Source organism: Oncorhynchus kisutch, linkage group LG19 (genome assembly GCF_002021735.2).
Source record: "Oncorhynchus kisutch isolate 150728-3 linkage group LG19, Okis_V2, whole genome shotgun sequence".
NCBI lineage: Eukaryota > Metazoa > Chordata > Actinopteri > Salmoniformes > Salmonidae > Oncorhynchus > Oncorhynchus kisutch.
The window spans coordinates 34,449,653-34,477,422 of NC_034192.2; the positions used below are offsets into that span (position 1 = coordinate 34,449,653).

Sequence of the window (27,770 nt, forward strand, 5' to 3'; positions counted from 1 at the left end):
AGATGGATTACTAGATTGTTTAATTGATTGTACCCCTCCAGGGGAGCATAACATCTATGCCAAAGCGGGCACAGAGCAGGACCACTACAAACACCCTCTCTGCGATGCTCAGCGGAGTCTGTACAATCATGATATCGCCCTGCTGCGCCTCCACACCCCTATACTCTTCTCCTCCCACGCCAGACCCATCTGCCTGGGGCCCGAGGTATTCACCGAAGACTTGGTGAAGGATGAGTCCCCGGCTGGGGTCATACGCATTACAGAAGACAGAGGTGCCATTTACAGAGAGGATGCAGTGTAAGGATAGCAGTAGTGCCCGTAGTGCCCGTATCACCAAGTATGTATTTCACGGCCAGCTATGCTGACGTGGCCAAAGACTTGCGCCGGGGTAGAGCGGGGGTCCTCATACCAACTGTTACCATGACATCTGGTTCCTGACTGGGATTGTGAACTGAGGGGAGGAGTGTGCCAAGGAGGGGAAGTATGGGGTGTATACCAGTGTACACCAGACTAGCATTACTATAGATGAATACGTCACGTTATGGCGGTGACCAAGGACATGCTGCAAGATGACCTGGACGACTAACACTTGACCTTTGACCCCTGGGGTCCTCAGGACCCCGTCTTGTTTCAGGTCTCGTTTTCAGGGTTCAATTCATAAGACGTCCATTTTGTATTCAAAGAGAAAGCGTCTCCTTGCATCGTCTTCCTCCAATCACCTGGTGAGAACACGTTTTACAAGGCAGATACCTGCATGTCCTACAGGTGCCTACTGTACATCATGGTTATTCATAAAACTATAAGAATAATTTACTGACAGGTGAAGGGACGAAGGCAAAAGGCTGTCTGCAAACAACTAGCAATTGTTTTATGGTAATTTACTCTCGAGAAGCACGGATTAAAATAAGGTGCAGAACAAATGTACTTTTTTAATAAATACTTTATTTTGTCTATATTCTAAAATGCAGCCAACCAATAACAATGACTAAAACAATAACCTGAAACCTGCCGTGTTCAGTCAATATTCAGTTTGCCATGCAATTTCTCTATTGAGAAACATTCAGCAACAAGCTTACAGCGCTCGTCAAAGACGCACAGCAGTTTCAAGCATATACTGAACAAAAATACATTCAACACGCAACAATTTCAAGGTTTTACTGAGTTACAGTTCATATAAGGAAATCAGTCAATTTTAATATATTTATTAGGGCTTAATCTATGGATTTCACATGACTGGGAATACAGATATACATCTGTTGGTCACAGATACATAAAAAAATGGGCCTCAGGATCTCTTTGCGGTATTTCTGGGCATTCAAATTGCCATCGATAAAATGCAATTGTGTTTGCTGTCCGTAGGTTATGCTGCCCATACTATAACTCCACTGACACCATGTGGCACTCTGTTCATAACATTGACATCAGCAAACTGCTCTCCCACAAGTCCCAATTCACGTGATCTGTGGTTGAGAGGCCAGTTGGACGTACTGACAAATTCTCTAATGTTGGCGGCGGCTTATGGTAGAGAAATTAACATTCAATTCTCTGGCAACAGTTCTGGTGGACATTCCTGCACTCAGCATGCCAATTGCATGCTCCCTCAAAACTTGAGACATCTGTGGAATTGTGTTGTGTGACAAAACTGCACATTTTAGAGTGGCCTTTAATTGTCCCCAGCACAAGGTGCACCTGTGTAATAACCATGCTGTTTAATCACCTTAATATGCCACACCTGATTATCTTTTCAAAGGAGAAATGCTCAATAACAGGGATGTAAACAAATTTGTGCTTATGGAACATTTCTGGGATCTTTTATTTCAGCTCATGAAACCAACAATTTACATTTTGGCATTTATATTTTTGTTCAGTGTATTTATTTTTTTACATCACAGTTCAGTGCAAAATGTGTTGCATTTTAGACCAAAGTAGCTCAAAAGAAAAAGTTACATTTTGCCATATTAAGATGAAAGAACCCCCTTGACGCAACGCATGGTAGTCAAACAGGACTCTCAGTGTATATAGACATCATTTCACAGTGATGCATAGCTGCCTCACACAGCGACGGAACTTAAATAAACAGCACAAGAAACGTGCTGCTTTCCAAGCTAATTTCCACATCAAAACGTAGCACATCAAAGGCAGGCCTCCGACTCCACGTGGTAAATTCATATAAGTCTGCAATCAATAATTAAGCGTTCGACACAGTGGGTATATTTCATGTTTGCTGTATGATCCTGTTTAATGGGAAACCTAAGACTAAGTGTGAGGCGATGGAGGAAGAGAGGAACTCTCTCAAAGAGGGCTGAGGGAGACCGAGAGCATGAAATCCTGGGGAGAATTACAGCAGTCTCTGTTTGCTGGATCCATGCTGGTAGCAGCTCCTCCCCATACCTCCAAAGAGACATCTGAAGACCTGATTAATACACTTCTATCAATCACCGTGATCTCAACAGCTCTCTCATCCCCACTGACAAACAATGAGTTCAGGAAATAAAATGGGAAATGAAGTAGGAAAATATGAAGCAGGTATTGCGTTCACCGATAGCTCGATTTCTATAGCGCCTTTGAATATATATTCAAGCGTCCGGTTTTCTCTTGTAGACCTTCCACCCCAATAAAGTGCCAGTTGTGTATAGGTCTGAGGTGAGGTAGAAGCAAGACTGTGTTTTGTTATTGCTGAGCAAACATTTATTGAAGAGGAGACCGATTCCAAAATAGCAGGAATAAAAAAGGCATTATGGCACGGGCACGTTCTGGCATTTCAACTCTTGGAGAGCGTAAGAGAAGGGTGCCTTAAGGAACAAGACAGCATGGTTTCCTAAACAACATGAGCATGTAGAATAAATGAACATGGAACCAAACAGGTCAACATTCAAGTATACACATCAAAAATGTAAAAAAAAAGTATATTTTAAAGAAATGTTTCAGGCGAAACCTGGATTGTAATGATCCATAAAAACACACACACACACACAAACAAACACCCACCAACTGCATTCCCACTGAATAGCAATAATGGTTAAGAATCCCTCAGTCGAGAGGTAGAGTCCATGGATGTATAACAGTCCCAATCCAGCTACAGCAACCCAACAGAAAAGGCCATTGGCTGGTTCGAAGACAAAGTGAGGGAATTAACTTTAAGTGCCAAATCTTTTCACATGTCCCTTGCCCTTCCTTAAAACCTTGTGCATGTGTGCTGGTGGAGCCCTGTGCTGTCCAAAGTTAAGGTAACATTCATTAAGTTTGTCCACTGTCCATCACGGGTGGGAAAAAGCAGGTCTTCATGTTATTGGCCCAGAAAAATGTCAATCAATAATCCAAAATGTAAGCTCCTGTATCCTTCTTCAATTGGATAGTTGTCTCTCATCATAGCCAATCAGAGCACTTTGAGAAAGCAGATTAAGATATTTTATCAGTCATAACCTCACAGTGTCTAATGTATAACAGTCTGTCTGGTCAGACTGTGAATCTGTGCAAAGGTCCCACAAAAGCTGTTCTATTGCTACCTTCAAATGCTCCTCTGTAGTGGGAAATACCCAACTGGGAAATTACCACTTGAATGACCCTCCCAAGTCGGAATTCCAAGTGGGAAAGTCAGAGATAGGGTTTGATACCAGAGTTTCCAAGTTGTGACTTTTCATCACTGACCTTTCACCTTTTCAACCAAAAGATGTTAAAGCGAATCCATTTTTGACATTGTCAAATGTATCAATGTGTATAATGTAGCTAGTTTTACAATATTGTCAACTTTAATCACGGTAGCTAACTGGATCATTAGATAGATCATTTAGCTTGCCATTGGTTGAAGAATTGTTCCAGAGTTACGACGTCATACTGTAAAGTTTCCACAAGCACTTGAAGGCAGCATTTGTCCTCTAAGGGGAGCTGAGCTTTCTGGCCTTCAGATTCCCTGGATCTGGATGAGACAAATTATTCAAGCAAACCCATCAAATGAGCTACATGGCAGTGGAGGAGGATCAAGAGTACAAATGGCTTTAGAAACCTCTTCCCCTGTACTGCAACCATACCTCCTCGTCTGCTGTGTCCCAGAACCACGTGCAGGTTGGGGAGTGGGATGAGGCTCTTCTGCCTGCGACTCAGGTTCTTCACCAGCCTGGAGATGGAGTGAGGGAGAGTATAAAAGAGGTTAAGGTGAAGGACGGGACACACTACTGAACGTTGGCCGTTCACGGCGGCTTTGTGCGGTAGATTACGTGCTGGGTGTTGATGAACATTGGCCATTCAACATGCAGAATTGTTAAGAAATTAAATGAAAATGACAGCCGATAGGATGGCCACCTGCTCCTTATAACCATTTGCCTGCGTGGTCAGTTTTGTTCTTAAGTCTTTACACCGGCTATTTAAGGTTCCCTAAGTTTACAAATCGGCACAGAGCCCATATAAAAGCCATGTCAAATAGGGTTCTGCCATTGGCAACTAACTTCACCACCAGGCATATGAGACGACACACTCACCAGTGGCCTTCGCTGTTCTCGTGCTGCAGCTGGATGACGTCACCGCTCTCGATGGCGAGGTCATCTGGGCCGTCTCGGGGACATTCAGCCGAGGCCTTATATCTGCCTGGAGCCTGGGAGGACAGAAACACGTCTGTTAGACTGGACGAAGAATGTGTAGCGGTGTATCCTACTAGAGGACACCTTTTAAACATTTAGGAGCCTGGAGAGGTTCCTAACGATATTCTGATAAGCATATCTAAGAGGCTGTGGGTGAGGAACGAGGCCACACGGTGTGCAGTAAGTGAGAGTGGTTGTACTGGTGTCGTGGAGAACCCATCGCACCAGCTGAGCAGTGTCCTCCTCCTCGGTGTCTGACTGGTGAGAGGGGTCCTGACCTCCACCCCACTCCTCCAGACCCAGACAGATGTCCATTGTGTGAGGCGTGCCGGGCCCGCCTGGAGATGACAAAACACACGTTTGTTTTGAGTCACATTTTTTGGCTTGTTCCTCTGATATGGTGCCAGAAATAACCAAGGTAAATACTTGGTAACTGTAGCGATAAATGCCCATTCAAATCCTGATGTGCGGCACTTACGGACTCATTAACAAGACGGTAGAGTCAAATAATAATATCAGTAGCTGTGCCTTTTCCCCCAGAGCTCCTCCATACACCCGGTGCTCTTTCATGTGAAACACCTGAGTCTTTAGGGAATAGGGATCGCAATATATGCCAAAATAAATCCAATATCAAGTCAAGGGAGTTTCATGTACCACCTCTCATGACCCAATCACCATTATTACAAGTAGTTACCAGGTATCTACATGATTATGTTATGGGTACATGCCTGAGGGAGTGGTGTACTCACTGTGTCGGTTGCGCTGGTGATTTGGGGAGAGGGACTGTGGGTCTGGACTGCTCCTCCCTGACTGTGTCCTCTGAGCTGAACGACGCCCTCTGCTGTTTGCTGTGGGGAGCGACACAATGAACGAACTAACTCTGTGCTCCCTAACCTCATCAGACATGCTCCAAGTAGAAGCTGCCCTTAGCCACAGATCAGCTTAATGTTCCCACATTCTAACCTTTAACCATTTAAAGGGGAACTGCAAAACTGACCTTAGATCTGTGGTTAAGGACAATTTCTACCTCAAACTCATCTCGCACCACAATGATGATCTTTCAGACGCCAGCCAAGGGGCCCCACGCCAAGCAACAATGTGACCAAGTGCAAACCAAGCTGACACAAAGACAGTGTGGGCTCTGGCCTGGTACACAGCAGACACGTCGGCGCATGGAAAGATATGGTCTCGATTTATCTAGTTCCTGGTTCATCAATGTATCAGTTTGTCTAGATTTTACAAGCCAAATAACTTAAGATAATTTGAATTTAATAACCTCTCAAAAAGCGAGCCCCATCTAAGAAGCAGTTGTCGTGCTGAAAGCATGAGGAAATCAAGATTTAAAAAAAGTTAAGTTAAAAACATCCAAACCTTTGATTGTTTTTGGGGCATTCCATGCAAAATTGCAAATCCCATGAAAAGATGGGTGTAGTCATTTTGGGGAGCATGTCTGAGATGGAAGGTCTGCTGGGACATCAAAAGACATGAGGAAACGTGCGTCTGGTGAATGTATGAGCCGAATGGAGACGCCTAGTAAAGGAGAGGCAGATGACGGTCAGTATGCAAACACAGCAGCCTGGTGGGTGGTTTAGGTCAGCTGAGCCATGCCAAGCCGGGCCGGGGCATGCGGAGCTAGGCTGAGTTTACCACTGAGCGTCAGGACGGGTCAGTGGCGCTGGGGGCGGGGTCTGTTAGGGGGGCGTGGCCGGGGGCGTTGCCGGGGGCTTCGAGGGCGGGGATTCCGGGAACGCAGACACACAAAGACATCGGAGGACAGCGAGACAAAGTCCAGCCCCGAAAGACAGCCCGTATGAGCCCCTCCGGACGGCCGCACACCCCTGCAGGGGGGAGGGAGGGGAGGACAGCAACCAGACAGCTAAGGAGAAAGCGGGGCCTTCACACACACACACACACCTCTTCTCTTCACACACACCTCCTTCTCCTCCTCATTTCCCAGCTTCATACCTGCTTGTTGATATGCTCCCGCAACACCATATATCATAACCATCTGAACAGCTCACTGAACTGCCTGCCACACTCACACCAAGTGGGGAGCTGCTGTGACAACTGAGGGGTGTCCTACAACACTGACCTCTCAGACATGGGCGGAGAACGTCGGATGTGGTCTGGCATCTGGATGTCGACACAACGCTCATCTGAGAAAAGAAGAGGAAGAGGCAAAAGGATCATTAGAAACAAGAGAGGAAAAGGGAGATACCTAGTCAGTAGTCCAACTGAACGTACTCAACTGAAACGTGTCTCCCTGCATTTAAGAGGAAGTTCAAGTTAGGTAGGTGCATTAGGTAGGTGCAGGCTAGGACTATTGATCTGAGATGAGGTGAGTTAAACCAGCTCTTTGCGGAGTGCGCTTTGGAGAGCGATGTGAGTGACGTCCAAACCTTTGAGGAGTTTCTGCTGGTTGGTGAGGATCCTCCGTAGCTCCCCGAGCCAAGCTGTCTTAACCTCCACTGTGGGAGCCTGGGAGATGGAGAAGATCAGGACAGATTAGAACGCAGTCAACGTATAGTAGGAAACACACTTTTCTTTGCATCTTATACAGGCATGATTTCAAAATGGCCCTACAGTAGCTTAACACACACTGTACCGTAGCAATACATTACATGAAGTTGTCACAATAAATAACAGAACAACACACAGACAATGAACAAGCCAGTGGGTGGTAGTTATTGTCTTTGTCCTGCATGAATAGCATCAACAGTCACTTCACAGCAGGGGTGATCCTTACCTGAACGGCGTACACCTCCTCCCTGCCACTGTACCAGATCTCAAACTTCTTCACATCTCCCTTGACGTTCTCTGTAATCCCCACCGCACTCATCTGCCAGGACACACACGCACACACACAGTCTGCACCTGGGGCCTACAAGGACAAGCCACGCCGGGTACACTTCAGCTACACGCTACATGGCCGGCCCGCCGACACACACTCCTCCGCCGTGTGAAGGTAAGAAGCTCTTAGCGTACATCAAGAGGAGAGCAGCGGGTGGTGATGCCATCCGTCATGCCCCGTAAACATACACACACCCTGACACACACACCCACTGACGCCTTGACACGCAAACCAAAACAAACATCCTTGCGACAGGGAGCATGTGTCAGAGTGTGCCGCCTACACACACACCTTCAGACAGTGCTTGAAGCTGTAGGAGGGAGTCTTGTCTGCTCCCTCTCCATGCTCCTCCCTGCACTTGCAGAAAAGCAGGGCTCTCTCATACAGGAACAGGTGTCTCTGCGTGGGCTTGAAGCGGGCCAGCTCCTTCATACGGGTGGGGCCTTTCTTATGGCTGATCCACACACTGAAGGAGCCCTGCATCAGCACCCGGCCCAGGTCACACAACTCTCCCTGGGGGGGGCACGGGACAAAACACAGGGTCAGAGATACAGGACAGCACACTGTGTCACACAGACACACACAGACACAAAGGACAAGTCACCTGGTAGCCTGTGATGGCTATCTGATGCATGGAGTCATTGACTGACTTGAGGAGGTGGAGCATGGCTGCTAGCGCCGCCTGTAGTTCGGAGGTCCCCTCACAGCCTCCTGCACTGTACTTCAGTAGCTCCTACAGCACACACACACACACACACACACACTAATGTCTGGTAGAGATCAATATCTGGTAACAAAGAAATCCTGAAATTCTCCAGCTGTACCTTAGAATAATAGTCCTTGTGCTGCATGTAAGATGTTCCTTATTTGTCAGATAACAGAGAATCACGGAACAGAAAATGGGGAGCAATTAATCCCCATTAACCAGACAGGATTTCGCTCTAGTTTAATCTGTAATCCTTCACGTCCTGCATTCAACTCATTGAAATAAATGTCTCTGTGTAAGGCCAGGTTATGTCACAGTGCTGCTAGCACCGACAGAATGTTGGGGACGTTGAATTATGATCAAGTTTCAGCTAATATAAAGGCCGCAATATTGGCACGGTGTGCTGCGTAGAAGCGGGCATGTTGGCCGGTTTCACTAAGGTCTGACCTTCAGTAGTAGCTGGTACTTGGTGAGGCGTTGTACTGGTTTCAACAGGTAAGAGTCCAGACCCAGTTTGTGCTCCAGCTTCTTCTGACACTCCTGTAGAATATGGCAGGGAGATATTGGGAATCATGTGTTACGGTTATAACAACAGTGAACCTAATGTAAATAATCTATCATTTTGTGCTATTAATATATGTCTGGTATTGTGGTGTAGTAGTAGTATCGCTGAGTACAAACATTGGGCACGAATAGAAAAAATAAGCATGACCTGGAAAAAGGCACAGTCCGAGTACTGCCTCCATAGTGACTCTGAGCGAGGCTTATTCTGACAGTAGCACTCATACACCTTGAAATTCTCCTTCTGGAAATACACACATACATTTCCAATGACACACCGCCCATGCCAGACTGTGAAACGCATGTGTCATGCCGATTACGTCGACTCGGTGTCAGAGCGATTTCCACGTGGAGGGCGACAACACCACACAATGAATTAACTCTGAACTCTCTAACCTCATCAGACATGTTCCAGGTAGAAGTTCTCCTTAGTCACAGATCTAGGATCAGCTTCACTTTCCCCAAATCCTTTAATGCGTACCTTGTACCTATGTTTGTCCTGTGTCTTCCTTGGGTGCTACAATTCATAGTTTTTTAAAAAACATAGCGTTTTCGCAACCTCTGCCAAGGTAAGCGGTGTTTGTTAACGGAGAAGGAGCAGCCCTGTCCAATAGCACGGCAGAGATTTTTGTTTTGGCAGGTGATGCATAGAATGCAATTTTCTATTAAATATCGATTCCAACTCCCCCTAGCAACTCTCTAACAATCAGTACAGGTAAAGTCAAACAACTGATCATTATAAAAGTATAGCGTGGTAGTGCATGTTGGAAGTCCTTAACTTCATGCTCCTTTGGAAAATAGTGGATTGCTCGGAATAATTACGTAGGATCGGATTACATAGGAGAACGTTTTCGTCAGAAACTACGGATTGCAGCACACAAAGATAATAATGCCTTTACACTGCACAAACATAGGTAAAAGTTACACCTTAAATGGACATTTTTGCTGAAGTATCACCTGACACCGACTCGACGGAGTCGGAGGTACACGCCGCCAAAACTCATCGCCACATTACTCTGAGTATCGTGGAGTTGAGAATTCTCAGCTGATATAGGTAAAGACATTCTTCACAAACAACCACAGACAAACTACCAGGGGTATTTATCTCATACCCTACTTGGTCCGGATCCTGCTGGTTCTGTTCTACCTGATAATTAATTGCACCCACCTGGTTTCCCAGGTCTAAAATCAGTACCTGATTAGAAGGGAACAATTTAAAAAATGCAGTGGAACTGGCTTCGCGGTTCAGAGATGAGTGTGAGGGCATATAGACGTTCCTCACCCGCTCCAGAAAACAGGCCCCTACTCCCTCTGGGGTCTCTAGGCAGCCCTCCAGGTCATGGAGGAACACCCTGTAGAACCCAAGAGGTCATGAGTCAGAGGTCAAAGACAGATAAGGTCAGTAGGTCGCACCCTAACCACACAGAGCAGCAAACACCATCACCACACAGGCCCCTATCCAGCACTCCTCCATAGATAATGACTAGCCACCCACACATCCATGCCACTGAGCCCCCAGTGTTTGCCAGTTTCCTCTCTCGTTGGCATAATCAAACGCTTGTTAGAGCAACTGGCATTTAACACTAGTTAGAGAGGCTCTAATTGGCTTAGTCATCCAGTTTAGCCTTTCAGCCCAGCAGGGGAGCAATCCCAGCAGGCAGGATATATAGGAGGCAGACAGTTTATGTACAACTGTTTGAGTGGCTCTAACTCACACAGCTGGCTAGAGGGAACTGGCTAGTAGCTACTGTACTGGAGAGATGGTTGTTTTTTAGATGGAGCAGTAGTTCAAAGAGGTTATGATGATGCAATTACTGCTTTAATCTTACAGTTCTTTGAGACTCCAAAAGCCTATAGAAAACATGACCGACTTCTCACAAGTCAATGACAGTGCTGATCTTTCCTCTTAACTACAGGAGATATATATATATATATATATATATAGATATAGATATAGATACACACAGTGCCTTCGGAAAGGAGTCAGACCCCTTGACTTTTTCCACATTTTGTTACAGGTCTATTCTAAAACAAATATGATTTTTTAATCCTCAATCTACATACAACATCCCATAATGACAAAGTGAAAACAGGTTTTTAGGAATGTCAGCTAATGTATTAAAAATAAAAAACAGAATTACCTTATTTACATAAGTATTCACACCCTTTACTATGAGACTTGAAATTGAGTTGAAATTGAGCTCAGGTGCATCCTGTTTCCATTCTTGATGTTTCTACAATTTGATTGGAGTCCACCTGCATAATTGAAGGTCCCCAAGAACACAGTGGCCTCCATAACTCTTAAATGGAAGAAGTGCGAAACCACCAAGACTCTTCCTAGAGCTGGCCCCCCGGACAAACTGAGCAATCGGGGGGGAATTGCCTTGATCAGGGAGGTGACCAAAAACCCAATGGTCATTCTGACAGAGCTCCAGTGTTCCTCTGTGGAGATGGGAGAACCTTCTAGAAGGACAATCAGGCCTTTATTGTAGAGTGGCCATACGAAAGCCACTCCTCAGTAAAAGGCACATGACAGCCCACTTGGAGTTTGCCAAAAAGGCACCTAAGACTCTCAGACCATGAGAAACAAGATTCTCTGGTCTGAAGAAACCAAGATTGAACTCTTTGGACTGAATGACAAGCATCATGTCTGGAGGAAATCTGTCACCGTCCTAACGGTGAAGCATGGTATTTTACCCCTATTTCGTCCCAATTTTGTGATATCCAATTGGTAGTTACAGTCCTGTCCCATTGCTGCAACTCCCGTGCAGACTCGGGAGAGGCGAAGGTCGAGAGCCACGCGTCCTACGAAACAGCACTGCTTTTTCGCTTAACACTGAAGCCAGCCTCACCAATGTGTCGGAGGAAACACCATACAGCTGGCGACCAAAGTCAGCGTGCAGGCACCCGGCCCGCCACAAGGAGTCACTAGAGCGCAATGTGACAAGGACATCCCGGCCGGCCAAACCCTCCTCTAACCCGGATGACGTTGGGCCAACTGTGTGTCGCCTCATGGGTCTCCCGGTCACGGCCAGCTGCGACACAGCCTGGGATCAAACCTGGGTCTGTAGTGATGTGTCTAGTTTTGTGATGCAGTGCCTTAGACCGCTGCACCACTCGGGAGGCCCAGTTTTTTTTTTTTTATAAATTAGAAGAAAAAAAATCTAAAAACCTGTTTTTGCATTGTCATTATGGAGTATTTTGTAACTTTATGAGGAAGAAAAACAATTGAATCAATTTTAGAATAAGGCCGTAACATAAACAAAATGTTAAGTCAAGGGGTCTGAATACTTTCCAAATGCACTGTGTGTGTGTGTGTGTATGTATGTATGTATATGCGTGTGTGAGCATGCATGTTTGCCCTTCCCAACTGATGTTTCCTTGCCTGCTGTGGAAGTTGTAGATCTCAGGCATGTTGCCAAACAGGACGTTCCTCTTACTGCGCAGGATGGGGGGCAAGAGCCCCGCGAGGGCCGGGTTCTCCATCTCTCCCCTGTAACCCTACACAATACGCACATAATCAGAATACAAAACACACTGTAGTAATCCAGTAATAGCTGGGGAAAACGCTGCTGTGCTCTCACCAGCAACACTGACAGCAGCTCCTCCACATAGACCCTCTCTGTCTCAATCAGCTCCCTCATCACGTGACTGTGGAGACACAGGGCCAGAGGGCCTCGTTAGTATTCTGTCTGAACATAAGGAATCAGGAAGACCACAGCAGGAATATGTAGAGGATGAGAAGACAGACCGTTTGAGAAGGTCTGGGCTGTCCTCTCCTTCCAGGCTGGAGAGCAGGGAGCTCCTATTCTCCTGGTAGTCATGCATCACCTCGATCTGAGACGGCCAGGACATACAGACAACCATTTTAATGAAGCTTAATTAAGCTATTTAACTAGGCAAGTCAGTTAGGAACGGTGGGTTAACTGCCTTGTTCAGGGGCATAATGACAGATTTTTACCTTGCCAGCTCTGGGATTCGATCTAGCAACCTTTCTGTTAGTGGCCCAACGCTCTAACCACTAGGCTACCTGCCGCCCCTACATGGAGGGAATCCACCTAATGCATTTTCAGTTGCCATAACATTCCCATCATACATGTCATCATCACAGCCACAGTGACGTGTGTGAACTGTTCTATACTAGACTTTCATCTTTCACGTCCTTCTTCGACCATCTCACCTTTCTGGAGGCGGGGCTTTTCCGGGACGTCCTCTTCCCAGGGAGTGACAGATCGAAGGAGAACTTCAAACCGTCGACACCTGCAACACACGACCTCTCAGCTGAACTCGATAACACTGTAGGTTTCTATGCTTTTGATGAAACACCAGACCCATCTGGCAACATGTTAACAATGCTAAGTATAGCATATGTCTCCACGTATGCTTTGATGAAGCCATGACGTGGTATACGGCAAAGTAGTTAACACGAACATCACCCGATAGAGCCATCATTACACTGAGTAGATGCTTGCAGCGATTTGACAATGATAGTAGGTTTGAAAGGTCCTGTGGGACCAGGTTGTCTGGTCTTTGACACCGGGGATGACTGTTGGTCCAGGGTTTACACTTGATACTTCTCTTCTGATGGACGGCTAGTTAATCATTGGTAATAAGCAGCTTGCAGTGGAACTCCAATACTACTATATCCTCTACGAACACATCACCCAAAGTACTGTCTGGTGTAAATGGCTGACTGACTGTATCCGTTTGATCACGTGCTCCTCACATACCCTAAGACCAGCATGTGTGTGCGCGTGCACATTATCACACTAAATCAGAGCCAACACATTTATCTTCATCTCCCCACTTATAAAAGGGGTTTCCTTCTGTGTGTGAGAAACACACCCACACGTCGCACCTCATTATTAACTGGGTGCGGTATGGCTAGCTTTGTTCAGCCCTGCCTGGAGGCGAGTGGGAGATGAAAGGGTCTTTGCCGTACGTGGTTCATATACATTATTACCATACAGTACACAGCTAGCATAACGGCTAAACGAGTATCCCCCAAGGACTGATTATAGTGCTGGGCTCTAACAGCTAGCTTATTGGTAAAGGTGGACCGCTAACTGAGGTCGAGCACAAAGACCCTGAGCTTCCTCATTACTGGAGCCTGTGGTTTGCTGTTTTGATTACTGCTTTGTGGCCTGGAGGATGGTGTGTGAAGCCCTAGGCTGAAGACACAGACGACACCCAGTACCCAGGGGAGAGGGACGGCTGTCAGGCCAGAGGCCAGGGGAGGGCTGCATTCACAGGGCCTGGGGAAACAGCAGAGCCCTGGGTGGAGGCCTAGCGGAGCTGGATAATTAAAGTGTGCTGTAAGCCTCTATAACCCCAAACAGTCAACTGTAGTCTGATGTTCTTTAATCTACTGTGACAAATGCTAATGTACTGTATCAAGTGTGATTGAATGTGTGTGATTGAGTGTGTGTGTGTGTGTGTGTGGTGTGTGTATATTCCACTGCCTCCTCTTACCATGTTTGGGGGAAAAGAGTGGGGACTTGGAGCGGGGCGGGCTCTCCGCCCTGGGGGCCACTAGTTGGATGGGACGGACGTGTTTATCAGCCAGCTTCCTCAGACAGACCTGCCTGTTGTGGATCATCTCCTGCACCACCGTGTGCTTCTCAAATGTTTCCCCTATCTGGACCTGGGGAGGATGGAAGAGGAGCTTAGGACATTCATATCGACCCAAAACCTGTATTGAGTGTTAGTTAAACAGCCGTTTATAGCCTTTATGCAGTCTTGAAGGTTGCCTGAAGGTACCATGACCAGAAATGAATGCTTGTATAAGTCCTGTAATATTAGATATATTACGGGGTGATAGAAAACATTGAGAATGGATTATACACAGATGGGTCAGGAGAAACATTAAAGAGGGGGTTACTCTTTAAACCATCAGGCTGTTTGTCAATGAGAGACACTGGCTTGGTGTTGGACCTGTATCTCTGGGGTGAGGACAGACTCAAACTCCACGGCCAGAAGGTCAGGTCCTGAGCTGAGAAGAGACGGAGCCCCCTCCAGGAATCTATCCATGTCCTTCAAAGCAGCCTGCGCCCCCTCCTTAGACTGGAACTTATCCACCAGCTGCTGAGCCAACAGGTAGGCCCCATCGTCACACCAACTCTGGGCCTATGGAGGGGATAAGACAACGATGTCACACCGACCAGTCATATTCGGATATACGGTAGCACTTGACAGAGTATCAAGCATGGTTGTTTGTGTATGATGTTAGATTTGTACTCATCTGTGTGCAATAGTGTAAACAGTGTGTGTGTGTGTCCTCTACCTGGCCGAGGCGTAGCAGCAGCCGGTGGGCCCGGGAGAGGTGTGCGCGTTTCACTCTCAGAGCATTACTGAGCGTGTCACAGCGGTGACGTAGCTCGTTGCCGCGCTGCAAGATCAGGGCCATGGCATAGTGGTGACTGGCTGCCAGCTGGTGACCATGGAGGATGATGATCTGGGCACTGACCATCTCCTCCTAGCAACACAACCAGGACACCACAGTCAGTTACATACAACAAGACATGGCATACAGGAGGCCTACATACACACAGCATCACAACGGCAAATACACTTCAATCCGAGCTACACAACCAATTGTCACGGCCCCTCCTCTGCAGTGCAGGGGCCGTTCCTCCTGCAGGCAGATGAGGGTCGTTAGTGATTGGAGTCACCTGGGCTCAAAGTATCATCCTCCTCCTCCTTTGCATAGTTTTCACTCAGTCATTCACACACACAGATTCATGCATCCCTGCACTTTACATACACCTTACATTATGATACTTTCACACCTCATTCCTTTTTCTTTGTTTAAAGTTAATAGTTTTGGTTTACAATAAAGAACCATTTTGATTGGCCTATACCTGTTGTTCGCGTCCCCTCATTTTTGCCACAGGCTATGAGCCGGCCTGTGACACAATGCTATTACCAAAAGCACGAGTCCCTGAGAAGACAATCTCTGCCAACCACAGTATACAGTATGTGTAACCCTGGTCCATTGATCTGATCAGGGAAGTGTCCCCTAGTAAACACTGACCTGTGCGTGAGCCTCCAGGATGTCCAGGTCTCTGAGTGTCTGCTCTGTCTGAGTCAGCTTCTCCCCTGACGATGACATCTCTCTCTCCTGGGATGCCAGATGCTCCAGAGACAACTCCATCTGACAACGAGAGAGAGAAAGATATTAGTTAGAGACGTATACCCCTCCCAAATTCAAAACGTCCCATCCGATCTCAAATTGAACTGTACACCACGTGTCCTACTTGTTCTAAGAGTTGCCTCTCGACAATGAATCAACCATCATCAATCATGCAATTGATCAGTCTCACCTCCTGGAAGCGATGTTCGTATCTGAGCAGCTGTAAGTACTGTTGCAGTTTTAGATGATGCTTCTCAAAGAAGCCGTCAAAGGCTGACTCCATGCCCCTCAGCTGAGCTAGTAGCCTGAAGACCAGAGACAGAGGTTATAATCAAAAAATGACCTTTATTTAACTAGGCAAGCCTCCCCTATCCCGGACGATGCAGTGCCAATTGTGCGCCGCCCTATGGGACTCCCAATCATAGCCAATTGTGATACAGCCCGGGTTTGAACCAGGGTCTGTAGTGACACCTCTAACACTGAGATGCAGTGCCTTAGACCGCTCCGCCACTCAGGAGCCCCATGGCCACTCTTTAGGCAGACCGTAGCATGATTATCTCTGAGGTTATATAAACACACACCTCTGCACAGTCTCCCAGTCCAGCCTGACATCCCAAAGTGAATCCTCCTCTCTCCCCGAGGCCTCCAGGCTAGCCAGCAGGTGACGACCCTCCTTTGATACTGACCGTATCGCTTCCTGTACAAGACAGACAAAATGGTTATAAAATATCAGGGTGAACATGTAGACTGGCTGTCAGTTAGTCTGCCACTGATATAGAATTGTAACATATTATGATAGAGTCTAGTGTAAAACAGAGTGATAGAGGACTCATCATAGATAAAACCCATTTTAGCATGGACATTGCCATTGAGGGCTTCCTCCATTTTAAGGTAGTCAACTGGGTGGGGATTTCTATGAGTTGGGAGCAAATCAGCCAATGAAGAACGGGAAAATCTATTACTTCAATAGCACTGCCCACAGACGGTATAACGGCACAGATACAAAGATGAGTCCTCTACCTCTATGGTGTAAAAAGGGTTGCAGTATACCTTGAGTTTCCTGTACTTGTCAGTGTGGGTTGAGAGGAGGCGCATGATGGCGGTGCCCTCAGCTGGCAGTTTGGTCTCAGCCAGCTCTGTGCCAAACGCCTGCAGCATCTGAGCTATGTCCTTAACTGTCACCGCAAAGCTCTCTATGGCCTGGAGGGGAGCCAGAGAGCATGAGCACACACACACACACACACAGGGAAGTCATCACAGTGTTTCTAAATGTATACTCTGATGTCATCACTCAGAACTGTGAAAACATACAGGCCAAGTTTGAATGTGTCTCTCTGCATCAGATATGTTGTAACAGAAGTGTTGGGGGTTCTGAGTGGCTGCATGGCGGGTGCTATGTAAGTGTAAAGTATGTACTGTTCTTAGAACGATCCAGTCACTGTGGCAGTAGTCCAGGGTTCCACCAAACTCAGAGGTCAGTTGGTTCTCATCAACGTATCTCAGTAGGTCTGTCACAGAGCTCAGCATCACCACCTAATAAAGGAGAGCTACAATAAGCTGCACATGATCGACTGTGTGTAGTACTACGCACGCTTCTTCAAACATGAGATGCCAATGCCGTGTGGTGAAGTGTTGGATTTGGCCTCTGATCTGCCTTACTGGCATCTTGAGCATGAAGTCCTCCTGGCTGAAACGGAAGCCCAGGTCTGTGACGGTGCGCTGGAAGAAGCTGGTGGGTCTCAGCACCAGCACCAGGTGGAGGTTCCCAGGGAAGGAGGCCTGGAGATGGAGAGGGACACAATCACACCCCCGGGGTTGGACAGTGAGCTCTGACCTTTGACAATTCCTGGACCATGTCTTTACCCAACACTACGCCAGAGTCTGTTCACACTTCTGGATGCATAGAGGGATAGGCATTTGCCAGCATCTGTCACTGACAGGACATATTGACTGCACTAACAAGCAATCATCCGCAGTCAGACAAAACAGGCTCCCCCACTGTCAATCAGATAAGGAAAGCCAGACATATCCTGCTAGCTAGTGCCTATCACAGGTGTATTAAAGTTGCAGTCAATATCAAATGGATTCACTAAACAAGAGCAGATAGTAGGTAGTCTGTATTTTTTTAGGGATGAGGTGATTTTCGGAGTGATTTCCAGCGTCAGATCACAAGTAAAGCAGTAGGCTAAGGATGACAATCTGATGAGCTAAATTTGAAATAATGCTCACAACCATTTTCCTCACACGACTGCGGTGGTGAAGGTCTGCTAACTAACAAATGGGTTTGGTTCAATTGAAGTTGCCAGCTGTTAAAGCGTGAACATGTGCAGCACAGAACATCGACATTAAACAGTGGGAAATTGATTATTCCCCCAAAAGACCGATGCATTCGGTTATAGAGCTCTTTGACATTCATTTGTCCTATCTAAATCTAGCTTCAGGCTACCGCAAACATAAACTCTGCCCTTCAAGCTCAACATGCTAGAAAAAATAGAACTGCTCGGTTTGCATTCATATAAGCAAGTTATCTTTCTCGGTCTCACTGCATCAACCGTATGACTAAACTCAAATCAGGCTCTGCACCGCAGTGCTACGCTTAGCAAGCTGATGTCAGTGACCGATGCCGCATTCACTCTGCCCACCCAAACTCAAGCACAACTATTTTAGCACGTAATCAAACTATGTAATAATCGCGTTACCGGGCTCTTCCGTGTCCTGTGCAATCCTCGGCGCTGGTAACTCTCAGCCATCGTGTTAACAGCCATTTATGCGATAACGCTAAAACCTCGCCCGTTCCGTCGCTAACAAATTGGTGCCAAGTTACTTGGCCCCTCTACTCCGCTGCATCAACGTTGCTGCCACGAGGAGGGTGGCAGCGCTGTCTGCAAGCTCTCCCTTCCTCTAACCTTCTCGACTTCCCGCTCTCCCTCATTTTCCGCCGAAATATAGCGTCATCAGGTAAATATCCAAGTAGCGGAGTGCTGGCTCTGTATTTTGATTCCCTCACGACGGGACTTCATTTTCATACAGTGAATACAGAACAATTTATTAAGAAAATGATGTATGCGCAATAATAAACGGTGACAAAACAACTGCAGTATTTTAATGAAAACCGCACAAGAGACCATCCCAAAACAGCAGGAACTGAGTGGGGATAATTCAGCACCATGGACAACTCCCCAATCTGACGTCGTCTGATAGTATTGATATTCGGAAGTTTTTTTTCTTCCACAGCAGCAAATCATCCGTTCTTTAGTAGGATAGGGCCAGGCCTAAACTAGTATCGTTACCATACTTCCACAGTAGATTTGATTTGGTTTCCGACCTTTCTTGATTTCTTTAAAAAGTATTATTATTTAGTGTACTTGTTTGACGTGTTACTGCATTATTAAGAGCTAGTAACATAGGAATTTCGCAGCCCCCTACAATAAGATCTGATAAACTGTGTATGCGACCAATAACGTTTGATTTCATTTCCACATGCACGAGAGTGCATGTATGCACGCGAAAAAAATGCCATGACTTTAACTTGCTCACCGCAATTCGGGCAAGTGCTGTTTTGATAGAGGTCCATGTATCCAGTCTTCTGTCTAAAATGATGATGAATTTTACACCTGGCTGTCTTGCTCTGCAAACACAAGAACCAAAAGTATTTGAACACATGTACCTTTCACTGAACAAATGTATACTTTTACTGATAAAATGTACAGGTATAGTACCTAAAAACTCTGATAATATGCTAAATTCATTTGACAACAAATTATATTTTTTGGTAAAGAAGGAAGGACTGCAGAGTGAATACATTAGATATGTTTACAGGGACATTCATCGACTCTTGTGACCTGCACTCATCCAATGATATGATCCCTCCTCCCCAGGGTATACCTGCTCTGAGCTGGCACAGAGGACATCACTAGGGCATCGAAATAGATGATAGGATATGGAGCATCTAGTGCCATCTGTGCAAAGAATTCTAACTCTGGACTAAAGCAGGCACACACTGCACTGCAGAGAACGAGAGAGTTGTGAGAAGAGAGAGGGAGGGCTACAGAGATGAATATTAGGAGGGAGTGTAGTAATATGGTGGTTCACCCACCGAGGTATGAGGGTGAGGTATGTTAAGACTTTGGCTAAAGATTCCTCCGGAATGTCGCTGAAAGCCGAGTATTCTGGGAGGGTCACGATCACGCTAGAGTCCTCACCACGCCCCCCTGCGAAGAAAAAATTATTTTCATATGAACAATCACACTCAACAATGTGTTAAACAAGGATATTACGTTCTTTGTGGACGCCTCATTCAAATAGTTGACGGTCAGAGGTTATGAACCCTCAGTAGTGGGACAAGACTAAGTAAAGAGCCCCCACCTGACAGGTAGGCCACCTGCTTCTCAATGTAGCCGTCCACCTCCTTCATACTCATAGAGACTGACACTTCTGTGGGAAGGGGAGTGGGGGGGGGGGAAGAGAGAGAGATTAGAATAACAGGTCCCAATGAGGCCTCTTTCAACCTGTCACACAGTGGTTATCATTCATAACTTGTCCCATAAGAATGATGAAATAGCAGAGAGAAATACTGCCACCCAGTGGTCATATGTAAAACAACATTGCAGTAGTAAGAAAGGTATCAGACTCAGCTGTTTGGTTCAAGTCAGTCAATCGTTCTGAGGTGGGTCTGGACCCCTTCTATCCACTGTGTCATCCAGGCTAGAACAGCAGGAGGCAGTCACTATACCTCTCCATAACCTTCTCTCGTCACCAGGTGAGGCAGCAGGAGGTCATATACTGTTTACACTACAGGAGGCTGGTGGCACCTAAATTGGGGAGGACGGGCTCTTGGTAATGGCTGGTGTGGAATGGCATCGAACACATGGTATGAGCTGTCCTCCCCTCACCAGCCTCCTGTGGTGTACACCAAGCTGTGGTGGCAGGCAGCACTGACTCACTCCTCATTCCACAATGTTGAAAGGACTCTACACTGCATGTAACATAAATATACAATGATATAGTGGGATGATTGAAGCCACACTGAAGACTCCACTATCAGTTTAAACTCCACTATCAGGCATTATATAACTCTAAAGTAAAAGTCGTATATAGTCATGTATAATGCTCTGTGGTCGACTAGTTTATGCAACCGATCACTTGATTCACATACACTCAGTCTCCTTGTGAATAATACACAGTATTAGTAAATCTGAATAGGATTTCATACACGCAGAGAGATGCAGTATAAGGAGAGAGAGAGGAGTTGTGTAGGGAGAGTGAGAAAGAGAGATATGCAGGGTAGAGAGAGAGAGAGAAAGAGGGGGGAGACCGTGTCGAGAGAGGGAGAGTGTGTCCTTTTCCACATCGATGTCGTCGGGGGTAACAGTGTCTGGTGGGGAGTCAGCGAGTGGAGGGGTAATGAGCTGTGCAGATCTCTGGCTTGAGTGTATCAGAGAGCTTGGAAAGGCAACATGTAGTACTCATAGGCAGTTTCTAAATAGTTCATGGGGGGTAGATAGTGGATGTACTCCTGGACACACTGCATCTCTTGTACAGCTGACATCCACAATGTCTACTATGCAGCTTCACAACCAATGATTTTGTCATCCCTTAATGCGGCACAGCATATGACAGAAGATGCCATTTGTGACTGTAATTTAGAGGCAATCTAATGAGAAAAGGTGAAATATCCTTGTCAGGCTACCTATCCATATCGCTCCAGCAAAACGCCACGCCTGCTCTTCTCCACGATGGGTCTGGATTTTCCCCCCTCCCCAACGTCTTTTGGAACGCAAACACATTCTGAACGTTCTGATTGGTCCCTGAAAACGATGGGTTGGGCCAGAGCCAGCCTACATGATGACGTTATCCACTTTGATTGGTTAGATTCGTTAGAGACGATCCAATCGCTGATGAATTTGTTTTGTACAATGCCCCTCATTTTGACGTCACACAAATGAGTTCCAGGATGGCAGATTTAGACAATGTATGTCGCAATCGATAGAGCAGCGGAATTAAATTCAGAATGAGTCGTCAGGCAAGTAATATCCGGCAACCAGATACAGTGAATTCTGAAAGTAATCAGACCCCATGACTTTTTCTACATTTTGTTACGTTACAGTCTTATTCTAAAAATGAGAATAATAATCATCACACTACACACAATACCTCATAATGACAAAGAGAAAACAGGTTTTAAAATGTTGAAAATGTATTAAATATAAAAAAAAGAAACAGGGTAGCCTAGTGGTTAGAGCGGTAGCCTAGTGGTTAGAGCGGTAGCCTAGTGGTTAGAGCGGTAGCCTAGTGGTTAGAGCGGTAGCCTAGTGGTTAGAGCGGTAGCCTAGTGGTTAGAGCGGTAGCCTAGTGGTTAGAGCGGTAGCCTAGTGGTTAGAGCGGTAGCCTAGTGGTTAGAGCGGTAGCCTAGTGGTTAGAGCGGTAGCCTAGTGGTTAGAGCGGTAGCCTAGTGGTTAGAGCGGTAGCCTAGTGGTTAGAGCGGTAGCCTAGTGGTTAGAGCGGTAGCCTAGTGGTTAGAGCGGTAGCCTAGTGGTTAGAGCGGTAGCCTAGTGGTTAGAGCGGTAGCCTAGTGGTTAGAGCGGTAGCCTAGCCTAGTGGTTAGAGCGGTAGCCTAGTGGTTAGAGCGGTAGCCTAGTGGTTAGAGCGGTAGCCTAGTGGTTAGAGCGGTAGCCTAGTGGTTAGAGCGGTAGCCTAGTGGTTAGAGCGGTAGCCTAGCGGTTAGAGCGGTAGCCTAGCGGTTAGAGCGGTAGCCTAGCGGTTAGAGCGGTAGCCTAGCGGTTAGAGCGGTAGCCTAGCGGTTAGAGCGGTAGCCTAGCGGTTAGAGCGGTAGCCTAGTGGTTAGAGCGGTAGCCTAGTGGTTAGAGCGGTAGCCTAGTGGTTAGAGCGGTAGCCTAGTGGTTAGAGCGGTAGCCTAGTGGTTAGAGCGGTAGCCTAGTGGTTAGAGCGGTAGCCTAGTGGTTAGAGCGGTAGCCTAGTGGTTAGAGCGGTAGCCTAGTGGTTAGAGCGGTAGCCTAGCGGTTAGAGCGGTAGCCTAGCGGTTAGAGCGGTAGCCTAGTGGTTAGAGCGGTAGCCTAGTGGTTAGAGAGTTGGACTAGTAACCGAAAGGTTGCAAGTTCAAATCCCTGAGCTGACAAGGTACAAATCTGTCGTTCTGCCCCTGAACAGGCAGTTAACCCACTGTTCCTAGGCCGTCATTGAAAATAAGAATTTGTTCTTAACTGACTTGCCTAGTTAAATAAAGGTCAAATTTAAAAAATAAAAATGAAACATTTTTAGAGCCCCTTTGATATGAGACTCATAATTACGCTCAGGTGCATCCTGTTTCCATGATCATCCTTGAGATGTTTCTACAACTTGATTGGACATGATTTGGAAAGACACACACCTGTCTATATAGGCTACTACAGTTGACAATGCATGTCAGAGCAAAAATCAAGCCATGAGGTCGAAGGAATTGTCCGTAGAGCTCTGAGACAGGATTGTGTCGAGGCACAGATCTGGGGAAGGGTAACAAAACATTTCTACAGCATTGAAGATCCCCAAGAACACAGTGGCCTCCATCATTCTTAAATGGAACAAGTTTGGAACCACCAAGACTCGTTCTAGAGCTGGCTGCCCGGCCAAACTGAGTAATCAGGGGAGAAGGGTCTTGGTCAGGGAGGTTACCAAGAACCCAATGGTCACTCTGACAGAGTTCTAGAGTTTCTCTGTGGAGATGGGAGAACCTTCCAGAAGGACAACCATCTCTGCAGCACTCCACCGATCAGGCCTTTATGGTAGAGTGGCCAGACGGAAGCCACACCTCAGTAAAAGGCACATGACAGCCCGCTTGGAGTTTGCCAAAAGCCACCTAAAGACCCTCAGACAATGAGAAACAAGATTCTCTGGTCTGATGAAACCAAGATTGAACTCTATGGCCTGAATGCCAAGTGTCACGTCTGGAGGAAACCTGGTACCATCCCTATGGGGAAGCGTGGTGGTGGCAGCATCATGCTGTGGGGAAGTCTTTCAGTGGCAGGGACTAGGAGACTAGGCAGGATTGGGGGAAAGATGAACTGAGCAAAGTACAGAGAGGTCCTTGATGAAAACCTGCTCCAGAGCACTCAGGATCTCAGACTGGGGTGAAGGTTTACCTTCCAACAGGACAACGACCCTAAGCACACAGCCAACAACACAGGAGTGGCTTCAGGACAAAGCTCTGAATGTCCTGGAGTGGCCCAGCCAGAGCCCGGACTTTAACCCAATCGAACATCTCTGGAAAGACCTGAAAATAGCTGTGCAGCGACACTCCCCATCCAACCTGACAGAGCTTGAGAGGATCTTGTAGCTTGTAGCATCATACCCAAGAAGAATTGAGGTTGAAATCGTTGCCAACAAAGTTCTGAGTAAAGGGTCTGAATACTTATGCAAATGTGATATTTCAGTTGTTTTTTTAAACTGGTTTTGCTTTGTCATTACGGGGTATTGTTTGTAGATTGATGAGGGAAAAAAACATTTCAATCAATTTTAGAATAAGGCTGTAACGTAACAAAATGTGGAAAATGTCTTGGGGTCGAAATACTTTCTGAATGCACTGTATGATAATAGGCAACCAAAACAATACTGAGAGACTTAACAGCACACACACTGCAGCCGCCTTGCCTGCTCCTTACTGTAGGCATTATACTACACAGAAGAGCCGCGGGAGAAAGCTTGTGCTGCAGGCAGGCTGGCTGCAGTCTTTTTAATATGCGTGCTAGTCTGTGATCCCAGGATGAGACTCCGCCACGGCTCCTCTCCAATCTGCACCACTCATCACATGGTGTAAACCACTCGGTCTCTGCCTGGCATGCTAAACAAGATGTCTGCACAACACACCCAGCATCCAAATCACGCCTTCTATTTTGCAGCCACACAGCTAGTAAATAAATATTCCCGCTGACTTGATTCATCAAAGCATCCAAGCACCAAAGCCTAGTCAGGTGACTTCACTGAGTAGTGTTTGCTGCTTCAAAACGCAAATAACCTGTGTTTGTTCTGCCCTGGCCCAGAAAATGATATTCCCTATTAAGCATAAGTGGGTCCTGAGACAGACTACCAGACAGCTGGACAGATTAAAGGCTCAGGGTAAAGCAGGGCTGGCCAGGCTGTGGCCAGGCATCCTGTCCCTCCTGATGACATGTGGTTGATCTGTGATAGTCCTGTGTCGTTTGCTGAGAATTAGCCAACCTGCAGTAGCTGGCACAACTTTCTTGTAGTAGTCCAACAAGATTCTGGTTATTTTCCTCCCTCTATTCCCATGCTCATTTACTCAAGAACAGGCACACAAGAACAGGCACACACATGCAGTCATTCAGGTTTACACAAGCCGCACACACACACACACATTTTTTACAAGGGCCATGACTGTTTTGAAGTCAGCAGATATTTCTTTAACCATCCAGGGCTTTCAGCGTTAAGGGGATTATAGTGGAGGGCTATTGAGGGAAAGTGTTGTCGGAAATGACTCACACGACCATCTGGGCTCATGTGAACGTGATGTGTCCGATTTATCATCTAGGTTTCAAGCTGCTCTTTTTTGCTCTAGCATCAATATGCAGCAAAGCTAATGTGGGTGGAAATGAAATTTAATTTGTGATTTTCTGTTGTGAACTTGGACAGATCTATTTTTATAGCTCAACATCTGCACAGACATTGCTTACTTTTTATATGAAACACACCTCATACCAATTGGAGTCTGTTTATCACGTGCCGACAGGTATCGTTGAAGAGGTGTGTTATGGCGTCGCTATGGACCGCAGTCTCTCAGCCTAGAGATCATATTACTTACTGTGAAGGTTCAGGATTAACTGCAGGAAGCATTCTGGGGCTTTAAAATGACAAATTTTTCGCACAACCCATAGGAAACCCTGTATGCCTCGTTTCTTCACACACGAACACAGAGAAGTAAATGATAGACAGGTTGAAATACAACCAGGTGGAGGGAAGTGAAGATTTAAACTTACAGGTAACTGATCAGTTGTGTGTGTGTGTGTGTCTGTGTGTGAGAGTGAGACTGTGTCCGTCTGCAGGTTTTTCCTTCGTCAGATATAAACGTACTGCAGTGCCTCCAGCAAACTCCACCTGGTTAAAATAGAACCTCCGGAGGATGGCCTTTCCCCCCCAATGTCCCCATTACCTTCACACACAGCCAACACTCCCACGAGGGACAACACCTTCACACAGGGACAACACCACCACTACACAGGGACACCGCCACCACTACACAGGGAAAGTACAGGGATAGGGACAACCCCGCTTCCCAGCGGAAGTACGTGGACAAGGACAACCCCCCTTCCCAGGGGATGTACAGGGAAACCGGTCAGTAAACAAGCTAGCAGGGCTCCACAACAAAGCAGTGCCAAAGAGGGTTTACCAACACAATCCTACTAGTCCTCTACAGAGTAGAGAATCAGGTTTACTACAGCTACAAATCACCACCATCCAGGAGCAGTACCCAGACTGAGTCCAACAAACTGTCACTACATCTCCAAAGAAAATAGCCCTTTCCTCCTCATGTACTTGATTCCAATAGAAACTAAAGGATAGAGGAGAATGGTGTAAAAGACATGGGCACTGTTTATCACCTTGTCTGTCTTCTGTAGCGTCTGGGCCATGACAGGGATGCAGTGGCACTCGTTTTCATTATTTCATTGTCCAATCTGTCCATCTGGCTGCCCTTACAGGATTCATCCCCCAATAGAGGAATGTATCATTTATGACTAGACTTCAAAAAGCTGCGAGCAACCATACAGAACTCTACCTTGATAGTTTCCCTAATCAACTCAGTCACACAATACATCTATTTTGTATTACATTTCACTGATGGAACGGTTTGTTTGGCATTTCTCCAAACACACCAAGATGTGGAGTGTACTTAAAAAAAATCTCCTCTACGTATGATCGCTATGGATGAAAACTATCCCCCCAGGGTTTAAAAATAGCACATTAATCCCTGCATGGCTACATAGGGTCCCACTGCTGGATGCAGCAGAAACCATCCAATCAATAACACACAATATAGACCTTAAACTGCCACTATGCTTTAAATAGTTTCTATTGTGACACCGTTATGTTTCCATATACCACACTTAACATTGCATTATATGTCTCCATATACCACGATATGTATGCCAGTGAGAAGGGGGGGGGGTGTAAGGGCAGTACACGAGAGGTACTCACGCTGCAGTGTGTTCTCCAGCTGAGAGCCAGCCTGCAGAAGACTATGGTAGCAATCCATTTCTCTCTCTGGCTTCTGCTCTTGTTCAGTCTCCACCTGCAGTGAAACTGGGCCCATTCCCTTGCCCCCCCACAGGGCTGGACTGGCCTAGTAGACCTGGTGGTGGATAACAGCTGCTGTCAAGGCCTCACATCCTCCTGACTATCCTACGGTCCTCTCCGCAGTCCAACTCCACTTCCAGGTGGAGGTAGAGAGGAAGCTTCAGCCCACTTGTCCCTGGAGGTCTAGGGATCCAGTTCAGATGCTCCCTGGGGCTGGCTCGGGAATCCTGAGTCACCTTGAGCCGCATCGAGCGCATCCACAGAACCAGACAGAGGAAGAAGTGGGGAAGTCCACACAGAAAAATATATGGTAGGTTTTCTGGCTACTGTGTACAAGGCAGAGTCCTGCTGCAATGAAGCACTTCTCCCTCATATATATATATATATATATATTTATATACACACACACACACAGAGAGAGACAGAGACAGAGAGAGAGGGAGAGAGGGAGGGAGAGAGGGAGGGAGAGAGAATACACACTCACATGCAGAGTCCAGAGGGCCTTGTTTTAAACTGCAGCCGCTAACCCGTAGTGAAATCCAGTCTGCCTCATCAAAATAAACACTGCCCCATCCGTATGGCCACTGGGGTTTCTCGCCCGCTCTCTCTCTCTCTGTGTGCCCTCCCCTTATCCCTCTCTGTCTG

General features: G+C 46.6%; 1 protein-coding gene across 6 annotated transcripts; it reads right to left on the reverse strand.

The window, feature by feature from the left end:
• Positions 1 to 924: 924 nt before the first annotated feature.
• Positions 925 to 27,671, reverse strand: LOC109910148 (proto-oncogene DBL). 6 transcript variants are annotated; one of them, XM_031798138.1, is made up of 30 exons: positions 27,027 to 27,671; positions 20,190 to 20,258; positions 19,921 to 20,035; positions 19,362 to 19,452; positions 17,484 to 17,603; positions 17,241 to 17,357; positions 16,875 to 17,024; positions 16,406 to 16,521; positions 16,015 to 16,129; positions 15,726 to 15,845; positions 14,976 to 15,167; positions 14,627 to 14,818; positions 14,165 to 14,336; positions 12,873 to 12,952; positions 12,444 to 12,529; positions 12,277 to 12,343; positions 12,078 to 12,193; positions 9,975 to 10,044; positions 8,844 to 8,936; positions 8,579 to 8,671; positions 8,030 to 8,158; positions 7,717 to 7,938; positions 7,321 to 7,413; positions 6,974 to 7,052; positions 6,667 to 6,730; positions 5,324 to 5,422; positions 4,800 to 4,912; positions 4,476 to 4,588; positions 4,029 to 4,114; positions 925 to 3,916 (listed from the first exon to the last, which is right to left on the reverse strand). In XM_031798138.1, exons 1-28 carry the CDS (start codon positions 27,139 to 27,141, stop codon positions 4,572 to 4,574), a joined length of 3,105 nt encoding a protein of 1,034 aa, XP_031653998.1. In that variant the 5' UTR covers positions 27,142 to 27,671; the 3' UTR covers positions 925 to 3,916; positions 4,029 to 4,114; positions 4,476 to 4,571. The 6 variants fall into 6 exon arrangements, with proteins under 6 accessions (XP_031653998.1, XP_031654002.1, XP_031653999.1 ...); XM_031798139.1 differs by lacking the exon at positions 925 to 3,916 and adding an exon at positions 6,222 to 6,412 and having other exon boundaries at positions 27,027 to 27,361; XM_031798140.1 differs by lacking the exons at positions 925 to 3,916; positions 4,029 to 4,114; positions 4,476 to 4,588 and adding an exon at positions 5,946 to 6,104 and having other exon boundaries at positions 4,900 to 4,912; positions 27,027 to 27,361.
• Between the last annotated feature and the right edge of the window lie 99 nt (positions 27,672 to 27,770).